The following is a 26,685-nucleotide window of genomic DNA, read 5'->3' on the forward strand; positions in this document are numbered from 1 at the left end:
TCCATCGAGGAGTAGGGGTGTTCACAAGTGTACTGTAGTAACTTTGGTGCTGGAACGAGTGGTAGGGTACATATATGGCGATTGTCAAGCAGGCCCACACTCATCGTCATCGCGCGCGCATCGTACGTACTACCGTAGCGCACCTTCTTAGTCACAGGCATAATCATCTCCGCCGCGCCATTGTCTTGCCGCACGTCGTCCAGGGTTGTCGACACGGCTAGCAGCACTGTAGGGTTAACGACATCTCCAGCCGCATCATCTCCACCAGTAGGAGCCGTCCCTTCGTCGTCCACTACCAACGCGGGATTGTTCATTCAGACTCCATCATCAAAAATGCCTTTCTAGCGACTATGCTACAGTAGTACTCCTATACAAAAACTACTACTATTAATAGTCCTACTACTTGAACTACTGTAATATAAATATGCCCTAAAACATCAAAAGATTATTGTTTTCAAAGTCATCCTCGCACATCCCTTGCACATCTTGGACTGGTCGAGTTCTACTAGTACTACTATATCCTTGCTGCGAGAACCCATGTCATTTACTAGTAACAACTAACTCCATGACATTCCGCATACAGTACTACTAGTATACGTAGTAGTACTGAGTAACGTTAGTATATTTGTCCAAGAGGATGGATCTGAAGGTTATTTTAGAAGCGCCGTTTCCACGGTGGTCTTGACGGTGGCTAACAACGCCCATATATACAAAGCAAACGAAGGCTCGTAGTAGGAAATCCGCTGCATAAGACACCGCTCGATCCCCTCCATTTCCTCGTCCTCCACATCTCATAGTACTTCCTGATACTGTACTGTAGTCAGTCAGGTACGAGTATAGTTGTTTCAGCTACTAGGTAGTAGTGTATATAACGTAAACAGTAAATTACACAACCACTTTAACGAGGAAATATTTTGTCAATATTATAAAAGTGGCCAATGTGGCATTTTTATCTCTCGACGCTGAGTTTAATACAAACGTGTAGGTAATTTAATATGTTTGACCAGGAACTCCGAAGTTCGAAAAAGACAGATTTCCGGATAAACTGACCGCGGATCCGGATTAATGGGGTTGTGGATATCACTTGGTGTTTGTATGTTGGCACACAACAGGCAGGACATTGAATAACATTCAGAAGACGGTCCAGGTGGTGCGACGATGGACGAAGAAGGAACAGCACCTCAAGCGCGTCGTGCTCCTACTTCTGGCGGCGGAGATGAAAGCACCATGTTTATCTTCCACGCAGGGTATCCAGGTGATGTGACAGGGGACGTGCCTATCCCTTCCACTACCTTGCCGCCTGGGAGCGACGTGGACATGGTGGACGAAGACAACGATGCCGCCGCAAGCGCACAGCAGGACGCGGACGCGGCGATGAATATGCCAGTGCGTAAGAAGATTCGATTGAGCTTCATGCCCGACGAGACGTGCGGCAGTGGGAATAGTACCGACGATGAGAAGGATATGCAGCAACAGTTGCAACTACGCCTGTTTGGGCTGCTTCGCACGGGGGAGTCCAAGCATTTTGCGGCGCTGTTCACGCAACAGCCCGCGAAGACACGGCACACGCTTCTGAGCGTAAAGGACGAGATCGGGTTCACGCTCTTGATGAACGCCGTCAAGTATTCCAACTTGGACGCGTGTCGGCTGCTGGTTGCGCACCACGTGGACGTGAACGAGTTGAACGACAAAAAGTGCTCCGCCTTGTTTCTGGCGGCACAGAAAGGCATGGTGCCCATCACCGAGTGTCTCCTCGACGGCGGCGCGTCCTCGGAGTACCGCAGCGCCGCCCTCGTCCCCGCCGCCCACTTTGGCCACATCGACGTCGTGAACCTTCTCTTGGCCCGCGGCGCCGACGCCAACTACGCCAACCAGAAAGGGACGACGCCCTTGATGCGCGCGGCCCAGGAAGGCCAGGCCGCGGTCGTGTCGGCCTTGCTGGGCAAAGACGCCGACTCCAACGCCGCCAACGTACGTTTGTCCGCAACTTGCTGAGCAACTCTGACCTCGTCTTCCCTTGTAGATGGAAGGCATGACGGCACTCATGCTGGCCTCCCAGAGGGGCCATGCGGACATAGCGGAAATCCTCATCTCCGCCGGCGCCCTCGTCGACAAGCAAACGGTTCGTCATAGTTTTTTGTAAATTTTTGGTGTTTTTTCGTGGTTTTAAACAATTATTGACGAAATGATGTACGTTTGATAGCGTCAAGGCAGCACGGCGCTACTGCTAGCGGCCAAGCGAGGCCATGCCGGCGCCATCACGATGCTCCTCACGGCGGGCGCGGACATGTTTCTCAAAGACGAGCGCGATAAGACCGCCTTGGACAACGCCGCCCGCCGCGGCAACGACGAGCTCATTCGCATCCTCACGATTGAGGTATATATATATATATATTAGTGAACCATGTTTACTATATATATATATATATATTTAGTATTATTCGATGTATGAATAATGTCCATAGAACCAACAAGCACTGATGAAGATGCGGTTGCGCAAATTGCGAAGTTTGGAACTGGTCAAAATGTACACGTTGTACCTGAGTGGGCGGGCCACGGTACGTTGAATCAATTCATTTTATTAAAATTTCAGAGTCTTTTTTATTGGACCATCATTTAATATAGTATACTGTAGCTAGTTTTAAATTTCTCAATTTCAGAGTTTTTTTGATCGACTAAATATACTGTAGTTTTTAAATATATTGTAGTTTTTCGTAAACTTGAGTACGTTCAATGAAGTATATGTACTTTTTTATAGACTTCTTCATGTGTATAGAGTATTTTCAAGCAACTAAACTGTAGTTTTTTGTTTCAATTTCAGAGGATATTTTTTAATGTATATATATATATAGCTGGCCCCCCGTCGCGTCCCGCATCTTGTGCCGGGCAGCCTCGAACTGCCGTCTTCTCCTGATGTGTACATGGCGTTTGGTGGTGGCACGTCGGTCGCTAGTACTACTACTAGTAGTACTACGCTGACCCCCAACCAGTCGTACCTGGTGCGGTCGTTCACGCTGCCCAAGCCGCTGTTCCGGTTGATAGTGCACTTTCTGCCACTCTGTCGCATGTGGACGATCCAGCTGCGCAATTTGACGCACCATTTGCACGTGGACCCGAGCCACGTCGTGCACAAGGGCATCCACATCATGGACGAGGTGCTGTACGACGTCAAGCGCGACCTCCCGCATCTCGACGCCGTGGTATGTGTGTGTCTGTAGACTGTATCTCATATTTTGGTGGATTTAGACGGGCGTGGGGCAGTTGGTGCTGCTGCGGGACTCGCCGACGTACCAGCAAGTGCTAACGACATGGCTGCATGCGGCGGGGGACGTGCCGGTGCCCGCGGGGCTCTTGGACGACCTCCGGCAACATGGAGACTTGCAAGGCGTGCTGCTGCGGTACCCCGACGTGGACGCGATCGAGTTTGGCGTGCCGGTTGCGTCCAAGGTGCTGGCGACGCTGCAGTGGCTGTTGGTGTGGGACGAAGAGCGACGGCGACATAGTTAACAGACACTAAGTATTTAACACACTGGTTGGTACCACACGACTTGAAACCTGGTACAGTTGTACGAAGTAGGTTACTTTGAAGTATATGTACTCGAGTACTACGTAGTAACGTTATTGGTACTACTAATTCGAGTTCAAAACGAACTGAGTCGACGAGTAATCGACGGACCCGAAGTAGCCAATGAAATTATCGAATGTAAAGCTTTCGACCAATCAAATCGTAGGAGTATCCGGTGCATTGCCAAGCTTCTCCATTTCACAGAGTTCAACATTGTATCTGACAGGATTTACTGTGAGTATATTTTACAGGTGTACTAATAAAGTAAAACGACGTCTCGACGATTTCAGGTACTTCGAAGTAACTAGATGACGTCGTTCGTCGAATCTACCAAAAATACCAAATTTAGCTTGAAAGCACAATATAGTAAGTACTGTATTACTACATACTAGTAGTAGGTTACTTTGGTGTAGTTTTGTTGTTTATTTGAAACTGGAGCAACTTGGAGAATGAATCGACACAACCAATGTCGGCAGAAGGATTTAGCCAACCAGGTTGCAGGAAACCATCATCAATGTCAAATTAGTGTATTATTTTTCAATTAGTGTGATACCCATCACACCTTTTTTAGCATACAAAATTCAGTAAAATGAATCGATCATAGATTTGGCGATTCAGCACTAAAGTCCAAATTTTGGTTAAAAGGGCAATACTAGTACTCCAGTATTAGGGCGTGTTCGGAGCGACTTTTGTGTCAGCGGTTTTTGGCTTTTTCCACAAGCCGCTGAAATATCAGCGACTTTTTGCCTTCACTAACTTTGGTTAATAACAGAGAAAAATCAACCAATGATGCGTCCTAAAATTCATTGTCCATTTTCAGCTCTATGACAGCGGAGCGCAGAAAATTGTTGTCGCGTAGTGGCTGTGGTGGCCAAATGTTCAGGCGGCGAGTGGCGAAACGACGTAGAGTAGATATAGCGCATGAGAACTATGTATCTACGCAAGTCAGTAGTAAGTCGGCGGCTTGGAAATATAGACTGCCACGCTAATGGCGCACCGGTAAAGGTCAAACCGACCGACAATGCTATGTGTTTCAACCTTGTGCGTCGGTGTGACCTTCTCCTTCCCGAAGGAGTCGTGCAGTCATCACTACTAACTCTAGGCATGCGCAACCCATAAGATCAACGCCTAGCTAACCTAAAATCAGTTTACAATACACAGAGCCTAGAGTTCAGTACAAGTAGGAGGTCGCGCGGGAGGGGCATGTGTACAGCGTTCGATGCGTTGTGTGTGCAGCTACCCTCGACATGGAAATGACTTACCACAGCCGTGCTTCACATGGGTAAAGTTCTCCCGTCGAGGACCTACCAGTACACACCGGAGTGGAGTGACGAACCACCGGCACCCGACAAGGGCGTGCTTTGGGCGTGATCCTGCGAAATTTTGGTTAGCAATCAACAATTTATTCTGATATTTTTGCCCAATAAATAGCCACAATCCCAAAAGTCGCTGTAATTGACCTCTTTGCAAAAGTCGATGGAAACGATTTTGATTGGCTACTTTTCCAAAAACCGCTGACACTAAAGTCGCTCCGAACACGCCCTTAGGCTGGCTACTTTGAAGGTACGTACTCCGGACTATACCTACTAGTATTTGTCAGCCGGTTGAAGGTGTCCGATTAAACGTACGGTATGGAGGGTGTTTAACGTGTATGGTGTCTAATCATATCGTTTAACGTGATTTGACCTCGGATTGACGGCGGCCTTTCCCGTGTTATCCGGATGAGGTAGTTTAACCGGATGACATGCGCGTCGTTTGATTGGCACCAATTTTGGCGATCATCTTCGAATCCGATGGAAACCTCGCAGCTGCTGCAGAAGGACCAGCCCCAGAAGGCGTCGCGGTCCACGCCGCTCAAGATCGCCGCCGTCGCCGTCCTCGGACTCGTCGGGTCGCTTGTCGTGTACTCGTCCGTCTCTTCCCACCATGGCACCACCGGCGCCGCGACGTCGACTGAGTCCAACCCGTCGAACGTGTGCCTCACGTCGCGCTTTCTCACTCTGGACCAACTCAAGACGTGCGTGCACTCGATACCGTACAACGCGACCCAGAAGACCCTCGTCCTCGACCACATCCGCCGCACGGTACACCATCATCACGACTTTCAACCAATGGTTTGAGATGCTTGTGTAGTTGCCCAACTATGTGTTTACGGAAATCGCCAAGGCCGAACATGCGTTTGGGCCGTATACGTTGGCGCCGGTGGACTTGGCGGCCGAGTTGGCTGCGATCGAAGCCGCCGACTTTCCCAACGACCTGGCCCTTCACGACGCCCTCTACAACGTGTTTAAGCAACTCCAGGACGCGCACACGACGTACCACAAGCCCAGTCTGTACTCGCAATTCTACGCCCTGCAGCCAGCCTCGCTCATCTCGGTCGTGCGCAACGACAAGCAAGTCCGTACAGTGTCTCTCTCTCCGATATATGTCAATTTACACTCAAACATCATCCTTGTAGATCATTCAACTGGCCAAACCCGACGCGACCGAAGTCAGCATCTACCGCGAGTTCTTTCCGTCGGAAACGCATGACTTTGACGTGGTCGGGTGGGAAGTGGTGCGCATCGACGGCGAGCCGGCGCTGAGCGTCCTCCGATCGTTCGCCGACGACCACGTGGGTATTCTCAAGGACGGTGGCACCCGTTTCAACCTGGCCGTGTCGGGGTTCGGCACTGGCCGCGGGCAGTTTGTCTACCGACCACTGTCTTCGTTGGACGTCCCGACCAAGTCATTTGTCGAGTACTCGCTGTACCACGCCGCGACCAACCAAACCAAGACCGTCCAGTACAACTGGATCGGTCTTAACGGCGTCGCCAAGCCAGGTACGTACATACCTCCATCTGTACTTTGTATTCCAAAGTATGGAGTGACGACCATCACTCGCTTTTTAAGAATGAAGATTCGATGTTGAAGAGTGAACTTGATTCGCCACTGGATTCGTGTTCTGGGTTTTTGATTGGTCAATCAATTATCTGTTGATCATGTGTGTGGTGCACTCGAATTTCGAATCCGGATGTGTTTCTATGGAAGGAGTTCACACTAATTCGTGTCAGTGTTGAATTGTTCGGTGAATTTTATTGGCTACTTGAATAGTGTTCTGGTTTTTGATTGGCCGATCGATTGTCTGCTGATCCCACTCCAATTTCATGACATGGTGTATGTGTTGGTCGAGTAGGTCGTGCCCTCCCTGCCTCGAGCCACAATGGCAAGCTCGAGCACTACTTTGAACGCCTCGTCCGGCACCTGATCTACCACAGTCTGTTCGAACCCACGCCCGAAGTCTCGTACGACACTGTCGACGGAGATGCGTCCGTGGGAGTACTCAAGATCGCCGCGTTTTCCGCCATCGGCGGCGAAGACAGCGCCACGTTCACGGAGGAGTTCACGGCCAACGTCACGGACGCGCTCTCCGAGTTCGTGCACTCGAACAAGACGACGCTCGTGCTCGACCTCACGGGCAACGGCGGCGGCGACATCTGCTTGGGGTACGCCACCCTCCGGTACTTGTTTCCGCAGCTCGACCTGCCGGGGCCCCGCGAAGGCACGGGGCCGCACACGGAAGCTGTGTACCACGTACAAGCTAGTCCGTTGATCGAGTTGCTCGCGACCCAAGGCGAATCGTTGCTCCAGAACGACCCCATCAGCTGCACCAGTGAGTTTTGCCCCAGTCAGTGGTACAGCACCACCACGAAACGGCAGTTCTTGAACGCGTCATGGGCGACCCAGGGGGTAATACATATATATATATATATACATGTGTCCTTTTGCCCAAAATTTGGCTGACTTTTATGCTGATTCGCCAAGTCTATCTATCGATCGAGTTTCTTTGTACTGACTTTAGCACGTAAAAACGTAAAAATCGTCCTGTATTTATTGTGCTTTCGAGTGAAATTTCGTGTTGTAGCGTGGTTTCTCGTTGGAATTTAAATCGATTTGATTGGCTACCTCAGATGAGCTCAAAATTATTAGCCAATCAAAACCTTCTCCATGAAATTCAACCAATCAGATCGATTGTGGATCGGTTTGGCAATCACATACACATAGTAATCCTTCACAGTCAACGTTGAATTGTTTTTCATTGGCCACTAGATTCGTGTTCTTGGTTTTGATTGGTCGTACATCGATTGTCGGCCGAGTTCAATACAATATATAGATGTTTTCATTACTTTTCGAATGTTCATTCTTGTGTAGGTAACCAACACAGTATTGGGAAATGTGAGCCAGGGACTGTACTACGGATGCAGCTCATACAACGACTTCTTTCCCCCGCCAGGCGCCAACTTCAAGGGGCTGTCGGCTGATCATGTGATCTTAGTCTCCCACGGGTACTGCGGCAGCACGTGCTCGGTGTTTTCGAGCTTTATTCAGCAGCATAACCTCGCCCACACGGTTGCGTTTGGGGGGTACAAGGACGTGGCGCAGCAATTCTTTTCGTTCCCGGGGGGCCAAGTGTACACCACGGTATGTATCGTCGCTACTAGTACTAGTAGTAGTACTAGGACATGACTGATAGGGCGCGTTGTACGACGACGCGGTGGCGTTGGGCGTCGACTCGAACGACCTCGTGCCCCAACCCTTGTCCAACATCTCAGACTTATACGCTGGCTCCACCGTGAGCTTTGCGCTGGTGGCGATTTCTCCGTGGAAAACCCAATGGAATAAGACCCTGCTGCCGCTCGAGTACACGTTCGTGCCTGCGACTCATAACCCAGTCTTCCCCGCCGACCCCCTCAACACCACCGCCTTGTACCACGCGGCCGTGTCGGTCGTCCGGAACGCCTCGTAATAGGGTTGTTTTAACACCACTCAACGTTAGTGTAATCTTCCTTGAAGTGTACTTAGTCATAAACTATTAGTACTGGACCTACTGAGAAGGCTTCAAGATGGATGATATTTTTTGCATAAAGAGGCCGATAATATAGAGTGGCTTTTCGTGCTTTTGACTGATTGATGGTGAGACATATTCACAGAGAAAACCATCGGGGGGAGCATAAGTTCTTGTAATCCGTATAAAACTGAGCTATAAATCTGATCGAGTGGAGAGTTGCTCGTACACTACTACAGCTGTACAGTTGCGTAGACCTACGACTTATGATAAATAATAATAGTATCCGTGGTGCGATTTGTCGTAGCCTTGCTGCAGAATCTAGTTATAAACTAACCTCGAAATTACTTTTGACCAATCATTGAGCGCATATTGCTGGCAACTGTAAGTGATTGGCTGTTCGTGGTCAGATCCCTTCAACATGTTTTACAATAAACTGGTCATAAATATCATAAAATTCATTATATCCAATCAGAGCGCATGAATAAGTGTACGTGGCTACGATTGGTGGATGGTTTCCAACAGACATTGATTATCCGGACATCGAGTGAGTCGAATCCACTGCCACCACAGTTGACATCTGCTTCGGTCTCGAACGCATGTCTTCGACCCATTGCGATGACATCGAGCTCCTGACCATCGCGTGCGACCCTGAAGGCTTCTTTGTGTGCGTCCTCACTATAATCGGACTCATCGCTGTGGCGGGCATGATGGCCGGGCTCACCATGGGTCTGTTGAGCCTCGACCAGCTGAACCTTCAAATCCTCCAAACTTCTGGCGCCGACGACGAGAAAGTCCAAGCCGAGCGCCTCCTGCCCATCGTGAAGAAGCACCATTTGCTTCTCGTGTCCCTGCTTCTGTTCAATGCCGCGGCGAACGAAGCACTGCCCGTGTTCTTGTCTCGCGTCGTCACGGAAGCGCAGGCCGTGATGATCTCGGTCACGTGCGTCCTCTTCTTCGGAGAGATCATCCCGTCCGCCATCTTCACAGGCAAACAGCAGCTCGCGATCGCCGCCGCCCTCGTTCCCTTTGTCAAGCTTCTCATGCTCGTGACCTTCCCCATCGCATTTCCCATCGCAAAGCTCCTCGATCGATGGCTCGGCGAAGACCACGACTTTTCTCGGTATGAACGATATCGACCTACTGTTGATTTGCGTCGCCGTGCATTTTCCATGTCTTGTGGCCGCCGAATCGAATCGCAAATTGACGACGCTATTGGCTACAATCCAATTTTGAGTGGATTTGATTGGCTCTTACAGAAAGTATATTCAACCAATCACAACTCCAGCCTGGCTCCATATTGAGTAGATAGCCCACTCGAATTTTGGACGTTTAGAGCGAATTTACAGTATTATTTCCCATGTATTTTTTCATTTTTTTGTGAATTTCTCCTCGCTTTGATGATTTATAGTATAGGTTTTTCCAACCAGGACCTACAAAGTGCCTGTTTTCACCACTTTTTCACTACCAACGTAGATACAAGCGCAAGGAACTCAAGGCGTTGGTGGCCCTGCACCACAAGCAGAGCCAAAAGAAGTGGTTGCGCCAGTCGACGCGGGACCTGGGCACGTCCACGACCGCCCTCACGCCGCTCCTCGAAGACAAGCCTTCCTCGTACGGATCCGTCCGCCGGCCGCCGCCGCCGCGCTTGACACTGCGCTCGTTTTCGTCGTCGGAAGACCAGGACGACAAGATGCCGCTGGAAATGACGCCGACGGACGCGGCCGCCGCGCCGGCCGTTGTGCCCATGTACTCGCCCCCGCCGCGGCCCGAGTACGCCGCCGCGACCCCGCTCTACTCGATGACGGGTATATATATATATATATGCGTGTTCTTGTCCTTTTACCCGAAATGAAAATTGTATTATTTCGCCATGTCCGTCGATCGATTGTGGATTGAATTTTGTATGGAAATATGGTCGCCATGGAAGACATCAATACACTATGTCGAAATGTTCATGCTTTTGATTGGCTATTTGATTCACATGGTGGGTTTCGATTCGATTGTGTGCCGATTAGGTGATAGGGAAATATTATTTTTGTACTTCTGTCTATCTGTTGTGATAATAATTCATCTCTTTGTATTATTCTTTATATGGACGTTGCGATATATATATACAAATATATACACCAACTAGTAATGGATATATATATACACCAACTATTAATAGGAATGGACTAGCCGTTGTAAACATATTCTTTTGCCATGCCAAGGATATTTACGCCACAACTTCGTGGTTGGCATGGGCGTTTTTTATGATATTTCATATATTCTAGAAAAATTAATATTTGGCGTCGATGATAAATATATATATATAATTTCTAGGCAACTACCTCCACAACGACGAAGTGGCCATCATCCACGGCGCCATGGACATGAGCACGAAGACGGTGCAGATGATCATGACGCCGTTCGACAAGGTGTTTATGCTGGACGTGGAGGAAAAGCTCTGCGACACTGTCATGGTGCGCATCCTCGCCAGTGGGTACTCTAGGATTCCAGTGTACAAGGGCCACCGCACCAACGTGGTAACTAACTATCGATATATATTCCTTCTAGTTAACTAAGTCGTATCTACTAGGTGGGTCTCTTGCTGGTGAAACGACTGATTGTGCTCAATCCTGCCGAAGAAAAGCCGCTGAAAGATCTGATTTTACGGCGGCCGATTGTGATTTCCCCCGAGCACTCTTGCTATTCGATCTTGAACTTGTTTCAGGAAGGCCGGAGCCACTTTGCACTGGTGACTCCCCAAAAGGAGGCCGTAGCGGCGTGTTGGAGGGGCAACGCCGACATTGACCCATCTAAAGTGCAGATTCTTGGCATTGTGACCATCGAAGACGTGCTGGAAGAGCTCATCATGGAAGAGATTGTCGATGAAAGCGATTCGCCGCATGCCGCCGACACGTACATGGACACTGTGCGCCTGCGAGGACTCCAGCGCGCCACGACCAAACTCAAGGGGCTGCTGACCAAAGTGCGACAGCGTAAAGAGCTACTAGGCCACGTTGCCATCGATTGCGACCGATTCCTGGACTAGGTGTACTTGTAGTAGTTAGTAGTACTAAACAAGTACTACTTGTCTTGGAGTAATTTGACGAGTAGAACAAGATGGCGTGTCTTTTTAGACTGGAAACGGGCTTTGGGGGTGGCTTGGCAATATACTACTACTAGCGTTAGTAGTACGAGTCACTATCAATAGTACTACTAGTACGATGTCCATCCTAACGTTATTACAGTAGCAGGTTCACTACAACCCTGAACTTTGCAACAGTAGACAATCCAATGTTGAAACTGTCGCCGCCAGGATGTTCCATCTAACACAACATTTTTCCAAGTGCAGAGGTCCCGAACCTGTGGTGGTGTTGTGATGGCCAGCCTCGGTGCCTTGCTCAATGGTCACGCCAAAGTGCCAGAGTTTTTGTCGGCCGAGTCGGGTTGTGGCGATTTGGTCACGGTGGCGTGCGACCCCCACGGGTTTTACATGGCGCTGGCCGTGTCCGTTGGGCTAGTGGTTGTGGCCGGCATCATGGCGGGGCTCACCATGGGCCTGCTCAGTCTGGACCAGCTGAACCTCGAGATTTTGCAGACCACGGGCTCGGCCACTGAGCAGACGTACGCGCGTCGGCTGCTGCCAGTGGTCAGGCAGCACCACCTGCTCCTTGTGACTCTGCTCTTCTTCAACTCGATCGCCAACGAAGCGCTACCCGTCTTCCTCGCCCGCATCGTGCCCGAAGCGTACGCCGTCGTCATCTCCGTGTCGTGCGTGCTCTTCTTCGGCGAGATCATCCCCGCCGCCATCTTCACAGGCAAGGCGCAGCTGCCCATCGCCGCGGCGCTTGTGCCCGTGGTGCGGGTGCTCACGTTTGTGGCGTTCCCCCTTGCGTGGCCGGTTGCCAAAGCCCTCGACTGCGTTCTTGGCGACGACCACGATGTGTCGCGGTATGTTTGATAGCCTTACGGTGTAAATACAAGGCTACGGGCAACTACCTGAACGTCGGCCCTGGTGTGTAGATACAAACGAAATCAGCTCAAGGCGCTGGTGGCACTACATCACCGAAAGAGTCTAAACCAGCTGAAGAAGAGCGATACTAGCCACGCGAGTGTGCCCTTGTTGGGAAAGAAAACGTCGACATCGTACGAAGCGACAACGCATCCACCACATCCAACTGACGCGCAACCAGTGGATTCCGACGACGAGTCCACAAGTACGTCGTTTCAGTTTGAATTGGTGGAGTATGCAAACAAACCTATATGTGACAAGGTGCCCACCTCCACAACGACGAAGTGGCCATCATCCACGGCGCCATGGACATGAGCACGAAGACGGTGCAGATGATCATGACGCCGTTCGACAAGGTGTTTATGCTGGACGTGGAGGAAAAGCTCTGCGACACTGTCATGGTGCGCATCCTCGCCAGTGGGTACTCTAGGATTCCAGTGTACAAGGGCCACCGCACCAACGTGGTAACTAACTATCGATATATATTCCTTCTAGTTAACTAAGTCGTATCTACTAGGTGGGTCTCTTGCTGGTGAAACGACTGATTGTGCTCAATCCTGCCGAAGAAAAGCCGCTGAAAGATCTGATTTTACGGCGGCCGATTGTGATTTCCCCCGAGCACTCTTGCTATTCGATCTTGAACTTGTTTCAGGAAGGCCGGAGCCACTTGGCTCTTGTGACCTCCCAGAAGGTACGCCATACAAGTAATAAATAGGCCGTGCAATCCTAGCTTCATTGACTTCGACGTAGGAGGTGGTGACTGGTTGCTGGAAGGCGAACGTTGACATTGATCCATCTAAAGTGGAGATTCTTGGCGTCGTGACCATCGAAGACGTCCTCGAAGAGATCATCATGGAGGAAATTCTGGACGAAAGCGATGTCCCATTGCGGCCGCCCGCGGAACTCGCTCGGGAGCAAGGCGTGCAGTTAGCCGTCCAAAAGTTCAAGGGTCTGCTGGGTCGGGCTAAGGACCGACAAGAAAAAGACCCGGACGACGTGACTCGTGAAGCCAGCAGCACCAAGCCAGCCTCCCTCGTGATCGACGACGACGACATCGTGTGATAGAAGACTTCGTAGTGTGGAACAATTTATGATCAAAGATAGAATGGCGACACTTCAATATCGTACATCTCGAGACAAATACGTACAACGTACGGTACATTCCTTGACATTTCTAGTATAATCGTACAACGTACATTGCATGTTGTACTTGGACACAGTCCATACAGTCGTGCACTCTGGTCAATCTGAAACCGTCGCAACGGTTTGGTCCCAACCTTTTAGTCCGGAGTCTCGCTGCTTGTTGATAGCACTCGAGGGCGGCAGCGATGAAGGACCTTGTTGCCACAGGTAGCTAGTTAGCTATCTGCATCTACCTCGTCCTCTCTGTCACTCACAGTCTGTACGTCGATTGCAATGTAGACCACAGCGAGGGCGACTACCGGTTCCCGTCTCTACCACACGTCCACCTCGTGAAAGTCGAGTGGCTCAAGCCACATGAAGCCATCGTGTCCGTGGACCACGTCGAAGCGTTGTTGGCCGCGACGCTGTCGTGGGGCGCGTACATCCGGCCGCTGTTGGTGGACATCAAGACGGGTGCCATCTTGGACGGACACCACCGGCACCGCGTGGCCCAGCTGCTGCAGCTGCACCAGGTGCCGTGCGTGCTTGTCGACTATCTGTCGGACTCGTCCATCGCCGTCGAGCACTGGCAGCGCGGACGCGTCGTGGAGAAGCAGCACGTGATCGACATGGCGCTGTCGGCGCATGTGTTTCCGCCCAAAACGAGTCGGCACTCGATGACCGTCGACTCGCTCGGGCACATCGCCGTGCCCCTGACGCTGCTCCAGCAGCCCGCGCCGTTCACAGGTGTCTATTCCAACCACCCTCTCAAGCGGCACCTTCCTCCCACCGACAACGCACAGCTCCCCAATACCAACGCCAACAACCGGGTGTGGGCGTGTTAAGTGTACTAGTGACATTTGGTTATATCCTACTATTAATAGTGTCGATTTGGTTTTGAACAAGGGTATTATACTTCAAGTAGGATACAACATGTAGTAATATGTACGCTGCTACAGGGTTCGATCGGTGCCACCGTCCCGACACTAAACGAAGCTAAGCGGACACTTTAGCCTTTTTAGGGTCAACCCTGACTACTATAGTAGTACTCCGATCACAACGCTACTATTAGTACAGAGTATAGGCTCACCGTGGGCATCTATATATATTATATATATATATATATATATATATATATATATATATATATATATATATTCATCCGACAGAAGAAAGTAAATTAAACATAACGTTAGTGGAAACTACTACAACTAGTACTACTACCAGTACTTTGTCGTATATACTAGATTCAGTTATGTGTCTACTACTATTACTACGTGCTTCTCGACAACAACGGCGACGACTCGGATGGCATCGAGATGGCCCACGACGTCGGACTGGGCGCACTCACGTCGTGCACTGTCGCATGGTCGACAGAGTGCCGTTTGACCTTTGAGTTTCGCGGGGTAATGGACAGCCGCTTGACGCTCTTGGCGCGGCGGATCTGTACGCGGCGCCGAGCGCGGGCGGCCCATGCGCGGAGGCGGGCGTCGCACTTGTGGAGGCCGCGCGCCTGCGCTTCGAAGCGGCGGACGTTGGCGTCGGCTCTATCGGTTTCGTCCTGGATCTCCTCCTGGATCAACTCCTCGACCACGTCCTCGATGGTGATGATCCCGACAAACTCGACGTCGTCCGGCTCGAGTGGCTCGCCCGTGACCCAGCAGTGCTGGACGTACCCCACCTGCGGCGTGATGAGCGCCATGTGGCTGCGGCCCTTCTGGAACTCGTTTAGGACTTCGTAGCAGCTAAAGTCGGGAGATACGACGATGGGCTTCTTGAGCATGAGCTCGCGCAGGGGCCGCGCGTCCGACGGGTCGAGGACTATCAACCGCTTCACCAGCAGCAGGCCTGCACACAATCATATTGATATCGTCGATTCCAAGTATGTGAACCAAATGGCAATCGAGATACGACCAATCAAAACCCAACCCACAAACCAAGTGGCCAATCAAATTATCCACTCTTCAACATTGAATTCGTGTGGGACTGAAATTAGTGTGACACTGGACCATCGTGACATACTCGAGTACAACAAAGAATCAACGATCGATACTGTAAATTTGGCAAAGAATCAGCACAAAAGTCGAAAGTTTGGGTAAAATAGGACAATATCTCAACGAAATAGTGTCAACACGGCAAATAGTGTGAGTAGAGGCGAACAAACATGGTGGCGTCCGACATACCGACGACATTGACACGGTGCTTTCTGTAGACGGGGATCCTCGAGTGGCCGGACGAGAGGATGTGCGCGAGGCAGTCCTTAGTGAGACGACTGTCTTCATCCAGCATGAACACCTCGGACCACGGCACCATGACGTCGCACACGGTCTTGGTCGTCAGGTCCAGCGCGCCGTGGATGATGGTGATCTCGTCCGTGTGGAGGTGGGTCGCATGTGGCAAGAGTACGTGGTCGACTTCATCGAGAAGGTGCTCGGCCACGGCGCTGTAGAAGCCCGCGGATCGCCGCGCCCTCATGGCGTTCTTCGACGGCGAGTACGACAGCATCGAGCCGCGACACGGCAGCGGATGCGCCTCCTTCTGCAGCGCCACTAGCGCCTTGAGCTCCTTGCGCTTGTACCGCGTCACGTCGTGGTCTTCGCCGACGCACCAGTCGAGCATCTTGGAGATAGGAAATGCAATCGGAAACGCAAGGATCATGATCAGTTCGACAAACGGAACGAAGCCCGCCGCGATCGCAAGCTGACTTTTGCCTGTGAACACGGCCGACGGAAGGATTTCACCAAACATGAGCACGGACGTGACGGAGATGACAATCGCTTGCGTCTCGGGGACGAGCCGCGCAAGGAATACCGGCAACGCCTCGTTCGCGGCGGCGTTGAAGAGAAGCAGCGTCACGAGCAGACGATGATGCCGCTGGATGAGCGGAAGCACCCGACTCGCACGCTCCTTTTCCACATCTGTGCCCTCAAGTTGGAGGATTTGAAGGTTGAGTTTGTCGAGACTGAGCAATCCCATCGTGAGGCCGGCCATCATCCCGGCCACGCATATGGTCGCCACCACAATGCCCAAGGACATGTAGAACTCGTACGGGTCGCAGAATGGACTCAGCAGCTCGCCGTCACATTCCTCCGTGTGGCTCAGGCGAAGAAACTCCAGCACTTCCTGCAGCATGCCCGAACGAATGAGAGTGGGCATGCAATTTTTGTTGAAAAGATCGTCCGGATAAGCCCACCAGACTCTGAAACCGATCCCGGTTACTCATGTGAACGAACCATCAACAGTACTTTTATTGTATTAACGTTATAGTTCCTCAACAACTTCGACACCAATGCAAAGACTTATGTTGTAGCTTGCTACTACTAGTACTACTACTAGTACGTAGTAGTCGAGATAAGCTAGAGAAGTGACGCTCTGCACTGGGCCGCCCACGCCGTTTTACCTTTGAGCACGTCAACATCCCATGAGAAGCAAGTAACAGTTCTTGTGCTTTCGAGTAAAATTTCGTGTTGTGGCGTGGTTTCTCGTTGGAATTTAAATCGATTTGATTGGCTACCTCAGATGAGCTCAAAATGATTAGCCAATTAAAAACTTCTCAATGAAATTCAACCAATCAGATCGATTGTGGATCGGTTTGGTCGGCGCGATTCAATTGCACCCCCTCCCCAAATTTGTATCAAATCGACAATACACAATGGTCTTCTTTCTTTCGGATTCGGATTTGTTCACAATAATTAAGGCTTACGGAGAGCAATTCCCTCGTAGCAACACCGATGGTGTTGCTACGCAATCATTCTGACATCCATGGAAATGGGATCCGGATAAATATTCGGATGAACAATGCTTTCTTTGGTGGAGATAGCGTTAATATACTACACCTTTTTGCAGTTAAGTTGGACGAATGCCCTGTATTTGATATATTTGGTGGTGTGCCCGATATAATTGACCAGGTGCCCGTTTAATTTGGCACACGGATGTCGTGTGCCTGATATATTTGGCGGTGTGCCCGATATAATTAGCCGTGTGCCCAAGTAATTGGCCATCTGCCCGATGAATTGTGTCATGTGCCAGATGAAAATGGAAATCACGCAATAAAAAGTCAATTCAACATAGAAATAGTCGTCAAACGATAGATGCAGCATCGTTGCTGTGACGTCACATACCAACGTCCATATTGCCCATGGCCTCCGCGCTTCCATCGAAGGTGCGTTCCTTGAGGTAAATCGAAAAATGAGCTCTGCGCGCGACAGATTCAAGTTTTGGACGGAGTTGAAGTATGGACGAAACGTTGTTGTAAACTATACTTTATTCAAGTATAAATTTCGAATGCTTCGCGCGTTTTCCTCCGAACTTCAACCACATGATGTTTCCACCAAACTTGATTTGCACTCCATGGAATATAATTATTTGAGTTATTCTATTTTCATCGGGCACACGACACAATTCATCGGGCAGATGGCCAATTACTTGGGCACACGGCTAATTATATCGGGCACACCGCCAAATATATCGGGCACACCACCAAATATATCGGGCGCACGGCCAAATATATCGGGCATTCGTCCAACTTTACTGCAAAAAGATGTACTATAATAGTACGTAATACTTCGAAGTACAAACATGTACTATTAATAGTATTTGCCAAGTACCATAATATGATTACAGGTACTACTCTGTTCCGAAACATTTGTCACTTTGCACTTCCGATTGGCGGAATTTTTCTAATATGACGCCATTTTCTTATCTGATTGTCGCATCAAAACGCGCAAGATCTCAGCTTTGATTGGGTAGTTTTTGAGCCTTCCAGGTCGATTTTGTTGAGATATGACACCTCAAAGTTGGCGAGTCATCCCTAAAACACTGTCCATGACCCGCCAGTAGTTCACATTACAATTTGACACCTCCAACGTCCTACGTGCATACATATACGACCAAAACATGCCTGCTAAGCCCAACGGTGAACATGCCGGTGCCCCCGTTGCTACACCAGAACGGCCACAAGCACCTGACGTTGGAGGACCGCCGTGGAGTATATGAAATGCTCCTAAGCGCGTCAGTGGGTGATATGCTCCCTCGTGGAGCGATAACCAAGGCCGCACAACAGTTTGGATGCCACGTACGGACGATCTCTCGCCTCTGGCAACGTGAACGACTCTCGCTTCGCGGCGGTGGCCACACCGCCGATGCAAGCACGAAAATGCGTGGTAGTACTCTATAAATCCATACATATATTAGTTGTACGAATTATACAATATTATAGGTTTACTTGAATAGGGAATACTGGCCGAAAACCTAAGCGAACGACTCAAGAAATTGAAAGCGCCATACGTGCAGTGCCCCACATGTCGCGACAGATACTTCGGTCACTCTCTGCTGCGAGTGGAATACCTATGACGACGATCTTCCAACACAAGAAGGCCACACCAAGGTTCAAGTCTAAGTCAAGCTATGTCAAGCCCTTCCTCACGCAAGGCAGCATCGATGCTCGTTTGAGGTATGCATTGTCCTTCGTTCGACACTTGCCAAATGGACGCCTCTGCTTCTCCGATATGCACGAATATGTGCATATCGATGAAAAGTGGTTCTATTTGACAAAGGTCAAGCGAAGGTACTATGTATATGATGACGAGGAAGTGGCCGTAAGATCGGTGAAGTCAAAGAATTTCATCACGAAGGTGATGTTTTTGTCCGTTGTCGCTCGCCCCCGTTACGACCATCATGCCAAGAAGGTCTGGGACGGCAAAGTTGGCGTGTCGCCGTTAGTCTAAGTGTCTCCAGCCGCACGATCAAGTAAGAACCGACCCAGAGGGACGTTGATCACCGTTCCTCCAATCGTGAATTTCGACATGTACTTCGACGCGGTGGTCAACAAGGTTGTTCCAGCAATTCAAGCAAAGTTTTCTGGTGGTAGCACGCGCGGTGATGTTTGGATCTAACAAGATAACGCAGGTCCACATCGACGAGTCACGAGAGCGTTGCTTCAAGCGCATGGTGTTAGTGGAATTGGTGTCGTCAACCAACCACCTAACAGTCCAGATTTCAACGTCTTAGATTTAGGATTTTTTAATTCTATTCAAAGTCTACAGTATCAAAAGTCCACTCGTTCAATCGAGGAGCTTATTGATGCTGTAGAAAGCGCTTTCTATGAGTTGCCGACGGATAGACTTGCAAAGACAATCATAACGCTTCAAAAAGTTATGGAAAAGTCCATTGAAATACATGGGAGCAATGGCTACAAACTTCCTCATATGAGGAAGGATGCATCCATTGCTAACTTTGCATTGTATAATGTCGAGTGCGATGCTTCTTGGTATGAGAATGCGTTAACTCATATTCATGAGCGGCTGGGGGAGGAGGCCACCATGGAGGCCTTGATAAATTCTCTTGATTAAGTTGTCGTCGTCAAGTTAAAAAAATACAATATAATTTTTGACGTAAATATGTTGTTTGGGAGTTGCATACAAAAATCAAGTTCTTTGGAGTGAACGTCCTATGCTTAAATCAAATGAAAAAGACCCTGACAAATGTTTCGGAACAGAGTAGTAATAGTTTTACCTACAAATACCTGACGAGTCGAAGTCGCGGATGTAGGTCGTGGTGCCAAAGCCGCTACTAAAATTCTACTACCTCTGTTCGGAAATAAATCAAACAATCAGAAAAAATGGAAAATAAAGAGCAACACAAAAAAATTCTTGAATCTACGAACATGTCCGGATAGAGGAGAAAATAACGAATCCAATCGCAGTGCTTTCCCACCAAAATTCCACCAATCATAGATGGCCGTCACGTTTGAATATTTAATACATTGTTTCATATAAAATCGTTATCCGGATAGCCGGTTACGAATAATACCAGTGTATCCGTATGATTGACTCGAGTTCAACAGCTCAGTTTGAAATATGCGCGCGTCACCGAAAGCCAACTTAAACAACGACATAGCGTCAAAGCGTTCTCCACCTTCTCCTGACGTGCCTTCGGGAAGTCAAATTGCCTCACGGCTCGTTTCAGTTTGTCGCTGGGAAGTTCGGCGTCACTCGCTCCACGATCCGCTTGATCTGGCTACGCGCACAGGTCGACTTGAACAATGGCCAGCGCACCTGCGAAAGCGTAGCGTCACAAAAGGTTAAGTGTGGATGTAAATTGAAACATGATGGCATTTCTTCTCGACTTAAGGAGCTGCCAAAAACCTCACGCAAAACGATGCGCGCCGTCGCCGCTGGACTTGGCATCCCCACGACAACCCTCCACGCGTACTACAAGCGTGGCGCCATCGTCAAGTACTCTAGCTACGTCAAGCCCGCGCTGACGGATGCCAACAAGGTTGCACGTCCTGAAGTGGGCTCTCGACCACGTCGTCGGCGGCTCGTCGCTGCACTTCAAGAACCTGATGTGATATAATTAAATACACTTTCTTGCATACTTAATCATAAATACTTTTTAGATCGCTCTGCGTCAAAATTTGTTTGATTTATTTCCGAACGTCAAGTTTTGCGATTGTTTGATTTATTTCGGAACAGAGGTAGTAACAGGCATAACTTATATAAGTATGAATGTTACCAGGTGGTTGGCGGATGGATGATGCGGTTTCAGGTGCTACAATTGAATTCAAATGAAAAGTACTCGTAGTGGACTAACAATTAGAACTCACCCCGGCTTTGCCGAGTTGGCGTTGCTTTCTTTGGTGGAGATAGCGTGGCTAATAATACAAACAAAATATATACACCCGACACGTACCCGACAATTTTCACAACCATTGGCAACCCGACACGAGGATTGTGACTTGATTCGCCAACAATGTTTGTCGTCTAATCATTCGACGAAGATCTTGTCGTGGGAGCAACATTGAATTAACATTTAACACGTCGCGATGCCATTGGGCAACTAGAAATACTGCATCGGCTACACCGCAACTATTCGCGTTAGCCCATTGTGCAAAATGGAAAGCGTCTCAACTAAGCAAACCATCCAGGGCTCGTTCCGCAGACCTCAGCACGACGGACATACTATACATACCAGATTAAGTTCCAAGAGTTCTGCGTATCACACAAGCACGAAATTGCTCCTGCATCACCAACCACAGATGACTACACCGACGATTTCTTTCACCATTTCTACTCACTTGGACGAAAACCACGTACCATCGACTCAGCCAAGACTGTATTAGTCGCCTACTTTAAGGAGCAACATGTTGAGCCTAACTGCCCAAGCGACACTGTCCAAGCAAGATATCGTCGGACTTCAAAAGTACAATAGACAAAATAACGGCGATAACGAGAAGACGGTACACCCACTGACAAACGACGGTCTGTCAATTGTCGTCAATGCATGCATTTGCCAAGCACAACCCATTTGTCCGGACTATGTTCGGCATCTTGTTTTCCTGCTGCTACTTTGACTGCTTCCGCATCGGTGAAATATTGGGGCTGTAGTGGGGTGACGTATCCTTGGGAAATTCAGCACATGGTGCTTTTGGCTCTGTTCGGCTCCATTGGCATAATAAGGCGAGTGTCGAAAAGGAATACCAGGTATATCACCGAGTCAATGAGGACTCATACCCTTGTCTGCGCGTATGTGGGTTTTATGAGGACTACGTCGAGTTGGTTGCGGCGACATTGATGTAGACGCCAAGGCAGACGTTTGTTTTCCCTCATGTGGTCATGTTACCAAGAGGAAACGTGAATGTGGACTGGTTCAATGCACTCGAGCTGAACTTTGTGCGCCGACAGCTCAACGACATTGTTGAATACAGCCATGAGATACCGGTCGGGATTTCATTGCAGAGTATGCGGTGCGGCGTTTGCTTCTACCGTGTCTTTGAGTCGCCTGAGGGGCGCTTTGACCTCCGAGACCTCATAGCCAGGTGTTGGTGGGGTGATGCGAAGACATGTTGCGAGTACCTTGTCACCTGGACTTTGAGCAATGCAATTGACCATCGCTTGCTGTTGGAGAAACGGTGTTTGGTTCCATGTGGCGTGCAAGGCAGCAATCTTGGAGGGCAGCTCACGGCGGACGTAGTTGTTGTGGCCGTGGTGAAGTGTTTGTGCGTGGAATCAGTCGTGCCATAAGTTGGACCCCCTGTGGTGAACCGGCAGAGACAATGCAATAATTCGCAGTGCCAAGGGTCATTCCACCTGCTCATTCAGGGAAGGAAACCTGGGAGCAAAGGTTTTCAGTTAATCCCAAGCGTGGTATGTACTGTGTCCTCAAGGATTATTCGAAGGAAACGATCAAGAGCGACCGCAGTAAGTACTCAGAGCGCCAAACGCTTGCGATTTCATTCAACAAGTATCAGAGCTATGCTTAGATTGAGATTGAATACGCTGGTCATGCAGATTCGTACTGGGGTTTGTTTCAAGAAGTTAGGAAGAGAAATAGTGAAACAGGTTGTAAATTTATGTATATTGTTTTCATAGTCCATGGTTGATTTTAATAGCTAATTGACTGTCAGGTTCACCATTGGGTTTTCAATTGCCAATTTTAAGCCTAGTTTACCAAGGCAAAGGATAATCTTTGTATTCCGTCAAGCAAGAACTCCGTTAACCCGTTGTCTCGGTCGATTCCCTGAATTGGACTGTGTCACAGTGGAACCGAGTTGTGGGATGGTGTTGACGGCCTTGGCAGTCCCCCGGCCGCAAGCAGGTTTAAGACGAAGATGGATGTTAATGGCAAATTGGAAAATGATCAATCAAAGTGAATCCATAAGCTAGATGTAGTTTTATATGACAGTGCGAGCATGACAGAACTAATATGAAGATCATTTCTCTACAATTTCAACCAATCAGAGAGTTGTCGGGTAAATTTGTCGTGTGGGACGATTAACTGTAAGGGATACGTTTATTGTGCTTTTCACATATTCTGGCTAATCTGAGCCTAAACCCCCACTATTAGTGAGCATGCATGCAACTTTTAGGATCCATGGAACTTCATTTATTAAACTGAAGTAACCCTTATTGCTGCAAGTTTTATGACGCGACGTTTTGATTGGATGGTTTATCAAAAAATCACAATTAGCAAATATGAAGCGTTTGCCCGTTTCATTTTGGCAAACACGGGTCTTTACGAGTATGATAAGCCTAGACATGAGATGGTGATGCGTTATTCTAGTGCAGATCTACTCTATTGATGTTGATGTCGTTGTGTGCGCATTGTTGGGTCTCTCACGCAGGCCTGTTACGCGTTTTGTCGCACAGTTCTCCGCCACGGGCACTGTCGATTCAACGCGCAGGGGAACGAAGAAGACCCGGTGGCCAAACACTGTCAATGCGTGGATACTGCAGTACACAATAGTCCACCCATGCTTCTACATTGAGGAGCTTCAAGAAGCGCTCCGGGCTGAGTTCCCGTCCTTGTTAAACATTTCCCAAGCTACGATTTGCCGTGCGTTGATGCACGATTTGGATTTGACAAGAAAAGGTTATAAATTTCGAACTAATTCTCAATTTTAGCATTTTAAAACATGTTATTACTTTGTGAAATAGTTCTGGAAAAACGAGCGCGAGAAGCTGCTGATTTCGAGCTCCAAGACTATTACAGAAAGCTGCAGCCATTTTATTCATCGCGAGATCAGCTGATCTTTGTGGACGAGACGTCTAGAGATGGGCGAGACTCCATCAGGAAGTACGCGTGGTCGAAAAGGAACACACGCGCGATTGTGGAGCTCCCATTTTCACGTGGGCGACGTGTGTCAGCACTGGCAGTCTTTTCTACAAGTGGATGTTTGTCGTAAGGTTATGTAGACGGTAAAATTCTTTTTTAACATTTTCATTTTGTAGCAAATAGAATCACAATTAATGAACAAATAACTGGGCACCTTCGACCGCGAGATCTTCCACAGCACTATTTTGGAGCGTGTTCTGCCGTATTTGAATCCTTGGCCGCTTCCAAGGTCAATTCTAATACTGGACAACGCGAAAATACACATGTACAAGGAGCTCGAAGACGCTGTCCATTCAACTGGGACGCTTCTCTTCTTCTTGCCCCCGTACTCCCCACAATTAAATCCGTTTTTGACTTTCGTGCCAAAGAACCACTTCTCGTCCACATGAACGACGTTCATCATGTCCTCAAAGCTGAACAAGTCCGCGTTGGTTGCATGGACATGCTGCAAGGACACATGAGTCGTACGGACTTGTTGGCCTCCGTGAGGGGTGTCCTGATGTTGCTCTTGTACTTGACGAATATACCCCGCTTATAGTAGTCGTGTAGCGTTGACCGGGAAAGGTGCAAGGCCGCCGCAATAGACCGAAACGTAGTCGGTCTCGCTTTGGCACGTTGCGCAGCCGCTCAGCAACCGATTCGTGTTTGAATTTACGTCCACAACGACCTTTTCGATGGGAAGCGACATCACCGCATGGACGACGCGTGTCATGCATCGTGACATTGGCTCGCATCCAGGCCCAACTCACAGTAGATCTGTTGATCCCAAATAGAACGGCCACGTCCTGCAAAGCTCCGTATGGCAGTGACTTGTGGTCAGCGAGGAGTCTTAGAAGCTGCTGCAGCATAGCGCTTCTTTCTGTATTCGTCAGGTTTGTCTTGGCGCCCATTTTGGTTTGATGCCATGTCATGAAGGCCTGTGTACGGATAGTATCAGTATCCGTACACATAGCGTACACGAAACCGGATTTTCGGATACGGATGTGGAGTCAAATTGACCATATCATATAAGCTTTGTATCGAACTTTCCAACCCAGTTTTCTACTTTGATTGGCTCAATTTTGGGGCGAATTCGTTTGATTGGTGATCTCCTGGTTGAACTCTACAATCCGATATACTTTGTTCCATAGTATTCAAATTTGTTCACCTTCGTTTTCCATATATTCTGAATCATGCAAATATTCCCGGACAGATGTAGTAATAGTTTTACCTGCGAAGTCACGGATGTAGGTCGTGGTGGCAAAGCTTCTACTACAATTCTAACAGACATATAGAATATATATATGATTGTTACCCGGTTGTTGGTGGATCGACGATGCGGTTGCTGGAGCTACAACTAAATTCCAATTAGAACTTCTCGTAGTGGAAACATTAATGCAATGAGAAATACAATTAGCACCCATTCTGTGATACCTGGTTGTTGACAGACAGGTTCTCTGCTGGAGCTTCAACAAGTCGACATCAGAATACATGGTTTACCTACATGATCTTACTGGAGTTTCATGGGTAGAAATGCCTAAATGGTTGCATATTTGTTTCAACATTGTATTGTCAAATTGATTCGAAACTGGAGCCATCAGCAGAATCGAATGCCTTGAGAGAATGGATTAAAGGACCGCCTGAGCCAACCAAATCACTTCCTATCGAGTTTCTGCCAATCCAAACGTTTGACCCCTCCGCGTTGGGCAACACCACATATATACTCATCGTTGTGTTGTACTACTCTGGTCCGATCAAACGTTAACACTTTTTTCGCCATTGGCGGATTTTTCTAATATTTTGCCTTTAAGCAATCTAATTGGCTCACAAGAAAGCGCAAGCTCTCCACTTTGATTGGATGATTTCCGACCAAACTAATTCCTTTTTGCTCAAAAGTTATGGCGGCAAGAATTTGTTCACACATTCGTTAGCAAACATAACGACCCGCTGAGGTCTCATATTGCATTATCAACCTTCCTGGTCAACACACTTCCTCTTGCAAAGCGATCTTTCTAGTCAACTATGCCTTCGTCATGCTCTCAGAGTACCTACAACCATCGCACTGGCGACAAGAAGCTCACCGATGCTCAACGCCATTCCATCTACGAGATGCTTCTGGAACGAAGCGTAGCCGGAGAACTACCCCATGGTTGCGCAACACAAACTGCCCGACTATTCAACTGCACGAGACAGACGATTTCGAACGTGTGGGCAAGAGGACGCCTCTCACTACTCAGCGGTAGCACGACGGCCGACGTGTCGGCAAAATACAAGGGTAAAACCTCTATAATATAATATTTCTGCGTCAGACTATAATTTTGTACATGTCTTAATTCAAAGAGTTTTACGATGTTAGGGAATCAAATCCGAAAGATTCAACACTCTGATGAAGAGATTGAGAGTTTGATTCGGGCTGTCCCTTTGCATGATCGGCAAACGATGCGTACACTAGCAACCAAGACAGGTCTCTCGAAGACAACGATCATTCGTCACATGCAGCGAGCAAAGACATTAAAATTCAAGTCAAGCCATTCGAAGCCGTTCTTAACGGAAGCCAACACGAAAACCCGTTTGAAGCAC

At 48.8% G+C, this 26,685-nt stretch overlaps 8 protein-coding genes across 12 annotated transcripts; 6 read left to right on the top strand and 2 right to left on the bottom strand.

Annotated features, from left to right (window-relative positions):
- The first annotated feature begins 1,097 nt into the window (after nucleotides 1-1,097).
- On the top strand, nucleotides 1,098-3,547 carry H257_12806. 2 transcript variants are annotated; one of them, XM_009840136.1, is made up of 6 exons: nucleotides 1,098-1,971; nucleotides 2,024-2,122; nucleotides 2,204-2,377; nucleotides 2,466-2,558; nucleotides 2,853-3,200; nucleotides 3,247-3,547. In XM_009840136.1, the coding sequence occupies exons 1-6, from the start codon at nucleotides 1,159-1,161 to the stop codon at nucleotides 3,505-3,507; spliced, it is 1,788 nt and encodes a 595-aa protein (XP_009838438.1). In that variant the 5' UTR covers nucleotides 1,098-1,158; the 3' UTR covers nucleotides 3,508-3,547. The 2 variants fall into 2 exon arrangements, with proteins under 2 accessions (XP_009838438.1, XP_009838439.1); XM_009840137.1 differs by having other exon boundaries at nucleotides 2,853-3,547.
- A 1,652-nt stretch (nucleotides 3,548-5,199) lies between these two features.
- On the top strand, nucleotides 5,200-8,501 carry H257_12807 (hypothetical protein). Its single transcript, XM_009840138.1, has 6 exons — nucleotides 5,200-5,649; nucleotides 5,699-5,962; nucleotides 6,024-6,387; nucleotides 6,741-7,294; nucleotides 7,757-8,026; nucleotides 8,079-8,501. The coding sequence occupies exons 1-6, from the start codon at nucleotides 5,305-5,307 to the stop codon at nucleotides 8,349-8,351; spliced, it is 2,070 nt and encodes a 689-aa protein (XP_009838440.1). The 5' UTR covers nucleotides 5,200-5,304; the 3' UTR covers nucleotides 8,352-8,501.
- Nucleotides 8,502-8,895: 394 nt separating this feature from the next.
- On the top strand, nucleotides 8,896-13,538 carry H257_12808 (hypothetical protein). Of its 4 annotated transcripts, none has more exons than XM_009840139.1 (5): nucleotides 8,957-9,513; nucleotides 9,867-10,198; nucleotides 10,716-10,918; nucleotides 12,908-13,081; nucleotides 13,141-13,538. In XM_009840139.1, the coding sequence occupies exons 1-5, from the start codon at nucleotides 8,990-8,992 to the stop codon at nucleotides 13,450-13,452; spliced, it is 1,545 nt and encodes a 514-aa protein (XP_009838441.1). In that variant the 5' UTR covers nucleotides 8,957-8,989; the 3' UTR covers nucleotides 13,453-13,538. The 4 variants fall into 4 exon arrangements, with proteins under 4 accessions (XP_009838442.1, XP_009838441.1, XP_009838444.1 ...); XM_009840141.1 differs by lacking the exons at nucleotides 8,957-9,513; nucleotides 9,867-10,198; nucleotides 10,716-10,918 and adding exons at nucleotides 11,726-12,329; nucleotides 12,402-12,595; nucleotides 12,652-12,854; XM_009840140.1 differs by lacking the exons at nucleotides 12,908-13,081; nucleotides 13,141-13,538 and adding an exon at nucleotides 10,972-11,522 and having other exon boundaries at nucleotides 8,896-9,513.
- A 110-nt stretch (nucleotides 13,539-13,648) lies between these two features.
- H257_12809 (hypothetical protein) lies at nucleotides 13,649-14,466 on the top strand. Its single transcript, XM_009840143.1, has 2 exons — nucleotides 13,649-13,740; nucleotides 13,813-14,466. The coding sequence occupies exons 1-2, from the start codon at nucleotides 13,719-13,721 to the stop codon at nucleotides 14,355-14,357; spliced, it is 567 nt and encodes a 188-aa protein (XP_009838445.1). The 5' UTR covers nucleotides 13,649-13,718; the 3' UTR covers nucleotides 14,358-14,466.
- A 207-nt stretch (nucleotides 14,467-14,673) lies between these two features.
- H257_12810 (hypothetical protein) lies at nucleotides 14,674-16,665 on the bottom strand. Its single transcript, XM_009840144.1, has 2 exons — nucleotides 15,696-16,665; nucleotides 14,674-15,360 (listed from the first exon to the last, which is right to left on the bottom strand). The coding sequence occupies exons 1-2, from the start codon at nucleotides 16,642-16,644 to the stop codon at nucleotides 14,786-14,788; spliced, it is 1,524 nt and encodes a 507-aa protein (XP_009838446.1). The 5' UTR covers nucleotides 16,645-16,665; the 3' UTR covers nucleotides 14,674-14,785.
- Nucleotides 16,666-20,670: 4,005 nt separating this feature from the next.
- On the top strand, nucleotides 20,671-20,868 carry H257_12811 (hypothetical protein; the record flags this gene model as incomplete). The annotated part of the gene is made up of 1 exon (XM_009840145.1): nucleotides 20,671-20,868. The coding sequence occupies one exon, from the start codon at nucleotides 20,671-20,673 to the stop codon at nucleotides 20,866-20,868; it is 198 nt and encodes a 65-aa protein (XP_009838447.1).
- Nucleotides 20,869-22,127: 1,259 nt separating this feature from the next.
- On the top strand, nucleotides 22,128-22,535 carry H257_12812 (hypothetical protein; the record flags this gene model as incomplete). The annotated part of the gene is made up of 1 exon (XM_009840146.1): nucleotides 22,128-22,535. The coding sequence occupies one exon, from the start codon at nucleotides 22,128-22,130 to the stop codon at nucleotides 22,533-22,535; it is 408 nt and encodes a 135-aa protein (XP_009838448.1).
- Nucleotides 22,536-24,033: 1,498 nt separating this feature from the next.
- On the bottom strand, nucleotides 24,034-24,814 carry H257_12813 (hypothetical protein; the record flags this gene model as incomplete). The annotated part of the gene is made up of 5 exons (XM_009840147.1): nucleotides 24,034-24,173; nucleotides 24,281-24,339; nucleotides 24,396-24,571; nucleotides 24,595-24,657; nucleotides 24,713-24,814. The coding sequence occupies 5 exons, from the start codon at nucleotides 24,812-24,814 to the stop codon at nucleotides 24,034-24,036; spliced, it is 540 nt and encodes a 179-aa protein (XP_009838449.1).
- Nucleotides 24,815-26,685: the final 1,871 nt, after the last annotated feature.

Source organism: Aphanomyces astaci, assembly GCF_000520075.1.
Source record: "Aphanomyces astaci strain APO3 unplaced genomic scaffold supercont1.43, whole genome shotgun sequence".
Classification (NCBI taxonomy): Eukaryota; Oomycota; class Saprolegniomycetes; order Saprolegniales; family Verrucalvaceae; genus Aphanomyces; species Aphanomyces astaci.

Excerpts from the sequence above, each read along its gene's own strand:
- H257_12806 (XM_009840136.1), top strand. The coding sequence starts at position 1,159 with ATGGACGAAGAAGGAACAGCACCTCAAGCGCGTCGTGCTCCTACTTCT. Across the intron at positions 2,123-2,203 it reads CCCTCGTCGACAAGCAAACG|CGTCAAGGCAGCACGGCGCT; the intron begins GTTCGTCATAGT and ends TACGTTTGATAG. Across the intron at positions 3,201-3,246 it reads TCCCGCATCTCGACGCCGTG|ACGGGCGTGGGGCAGTTGGT; the intron begins GTATGTGTGTGT and ends TGGTGGATTTAG.
- H257_12807 (XM_009840138.1), top strand. The coding sequence starts at position 5,305 with ATGACATGCGCGTCGTTTGATTGGCACCAATTTTGGCGATCATCTTCG. Across the intron at positions 5,650-5,698 it reads TCGACCACATCCGCCGCACG|TTGCCCAACTATGTGTTTAC; the intron begins GTACACCATCAT and ends ATGCTTGTGTAG. Across the intron at positions 6,388-6,740 it reads TAACGGCGTCGCCAAGCCAG|GTCGTGCCCTCCCTGCCTCG; the intron begins GTACGTACATAC and ends TTGGTCGAGTAG.
- H257_12808 (XM_009840139.1), top strand. The coding sequence starts at position 8,990 with ATGTCTTCGACCCATTGCGATGACATCGAGCTCCTGACCATCGCGTGC. Across the intron at positions 10,199-10,715 it reads CCCGCTCTACTCGATGACGG|GCAACTACCTCCACAACGAC; the intron begins GTATATATATAT and ends TATAATTTCTAG. Across the intron at positions 10,919-12,907 it reads AGGGCCACCGCACCAACGTG|GTGGGTCTCTTGCTGGTGAA; the intron begins GTAACTAACTAT and ends CGTATCTACTAG.
- H257_12809 (XM_009840143.1), top strand. The coding sequence starts at position 13,719 with ATGAAGGACCTTGTTGCCACAG. Across the intron at positions 13,741-13,812 it reads GAAGGACCTTGTTGCCACAG|ACCACAGCGAGGGCGACTAC; the intron begins GTAGCTAGTTAG and ends ATTGCAATGTAG.
- H257_12810 (XM_009840144.1), bottom strand. The coding sequence starts at position 16,644 with ATGCTGCAGGAAGTGCTGGAGTTTCTTCGCCTGAGCCACACGGAGGAA. Across the intron at positions 15,361-15,695 it reads GCACCGTGTCAATGTCGTCG|GCCTGCTGCTGGTGAAGCGG; the intron begins GTATGTCGGACG and ends GATTGTGTGCAG.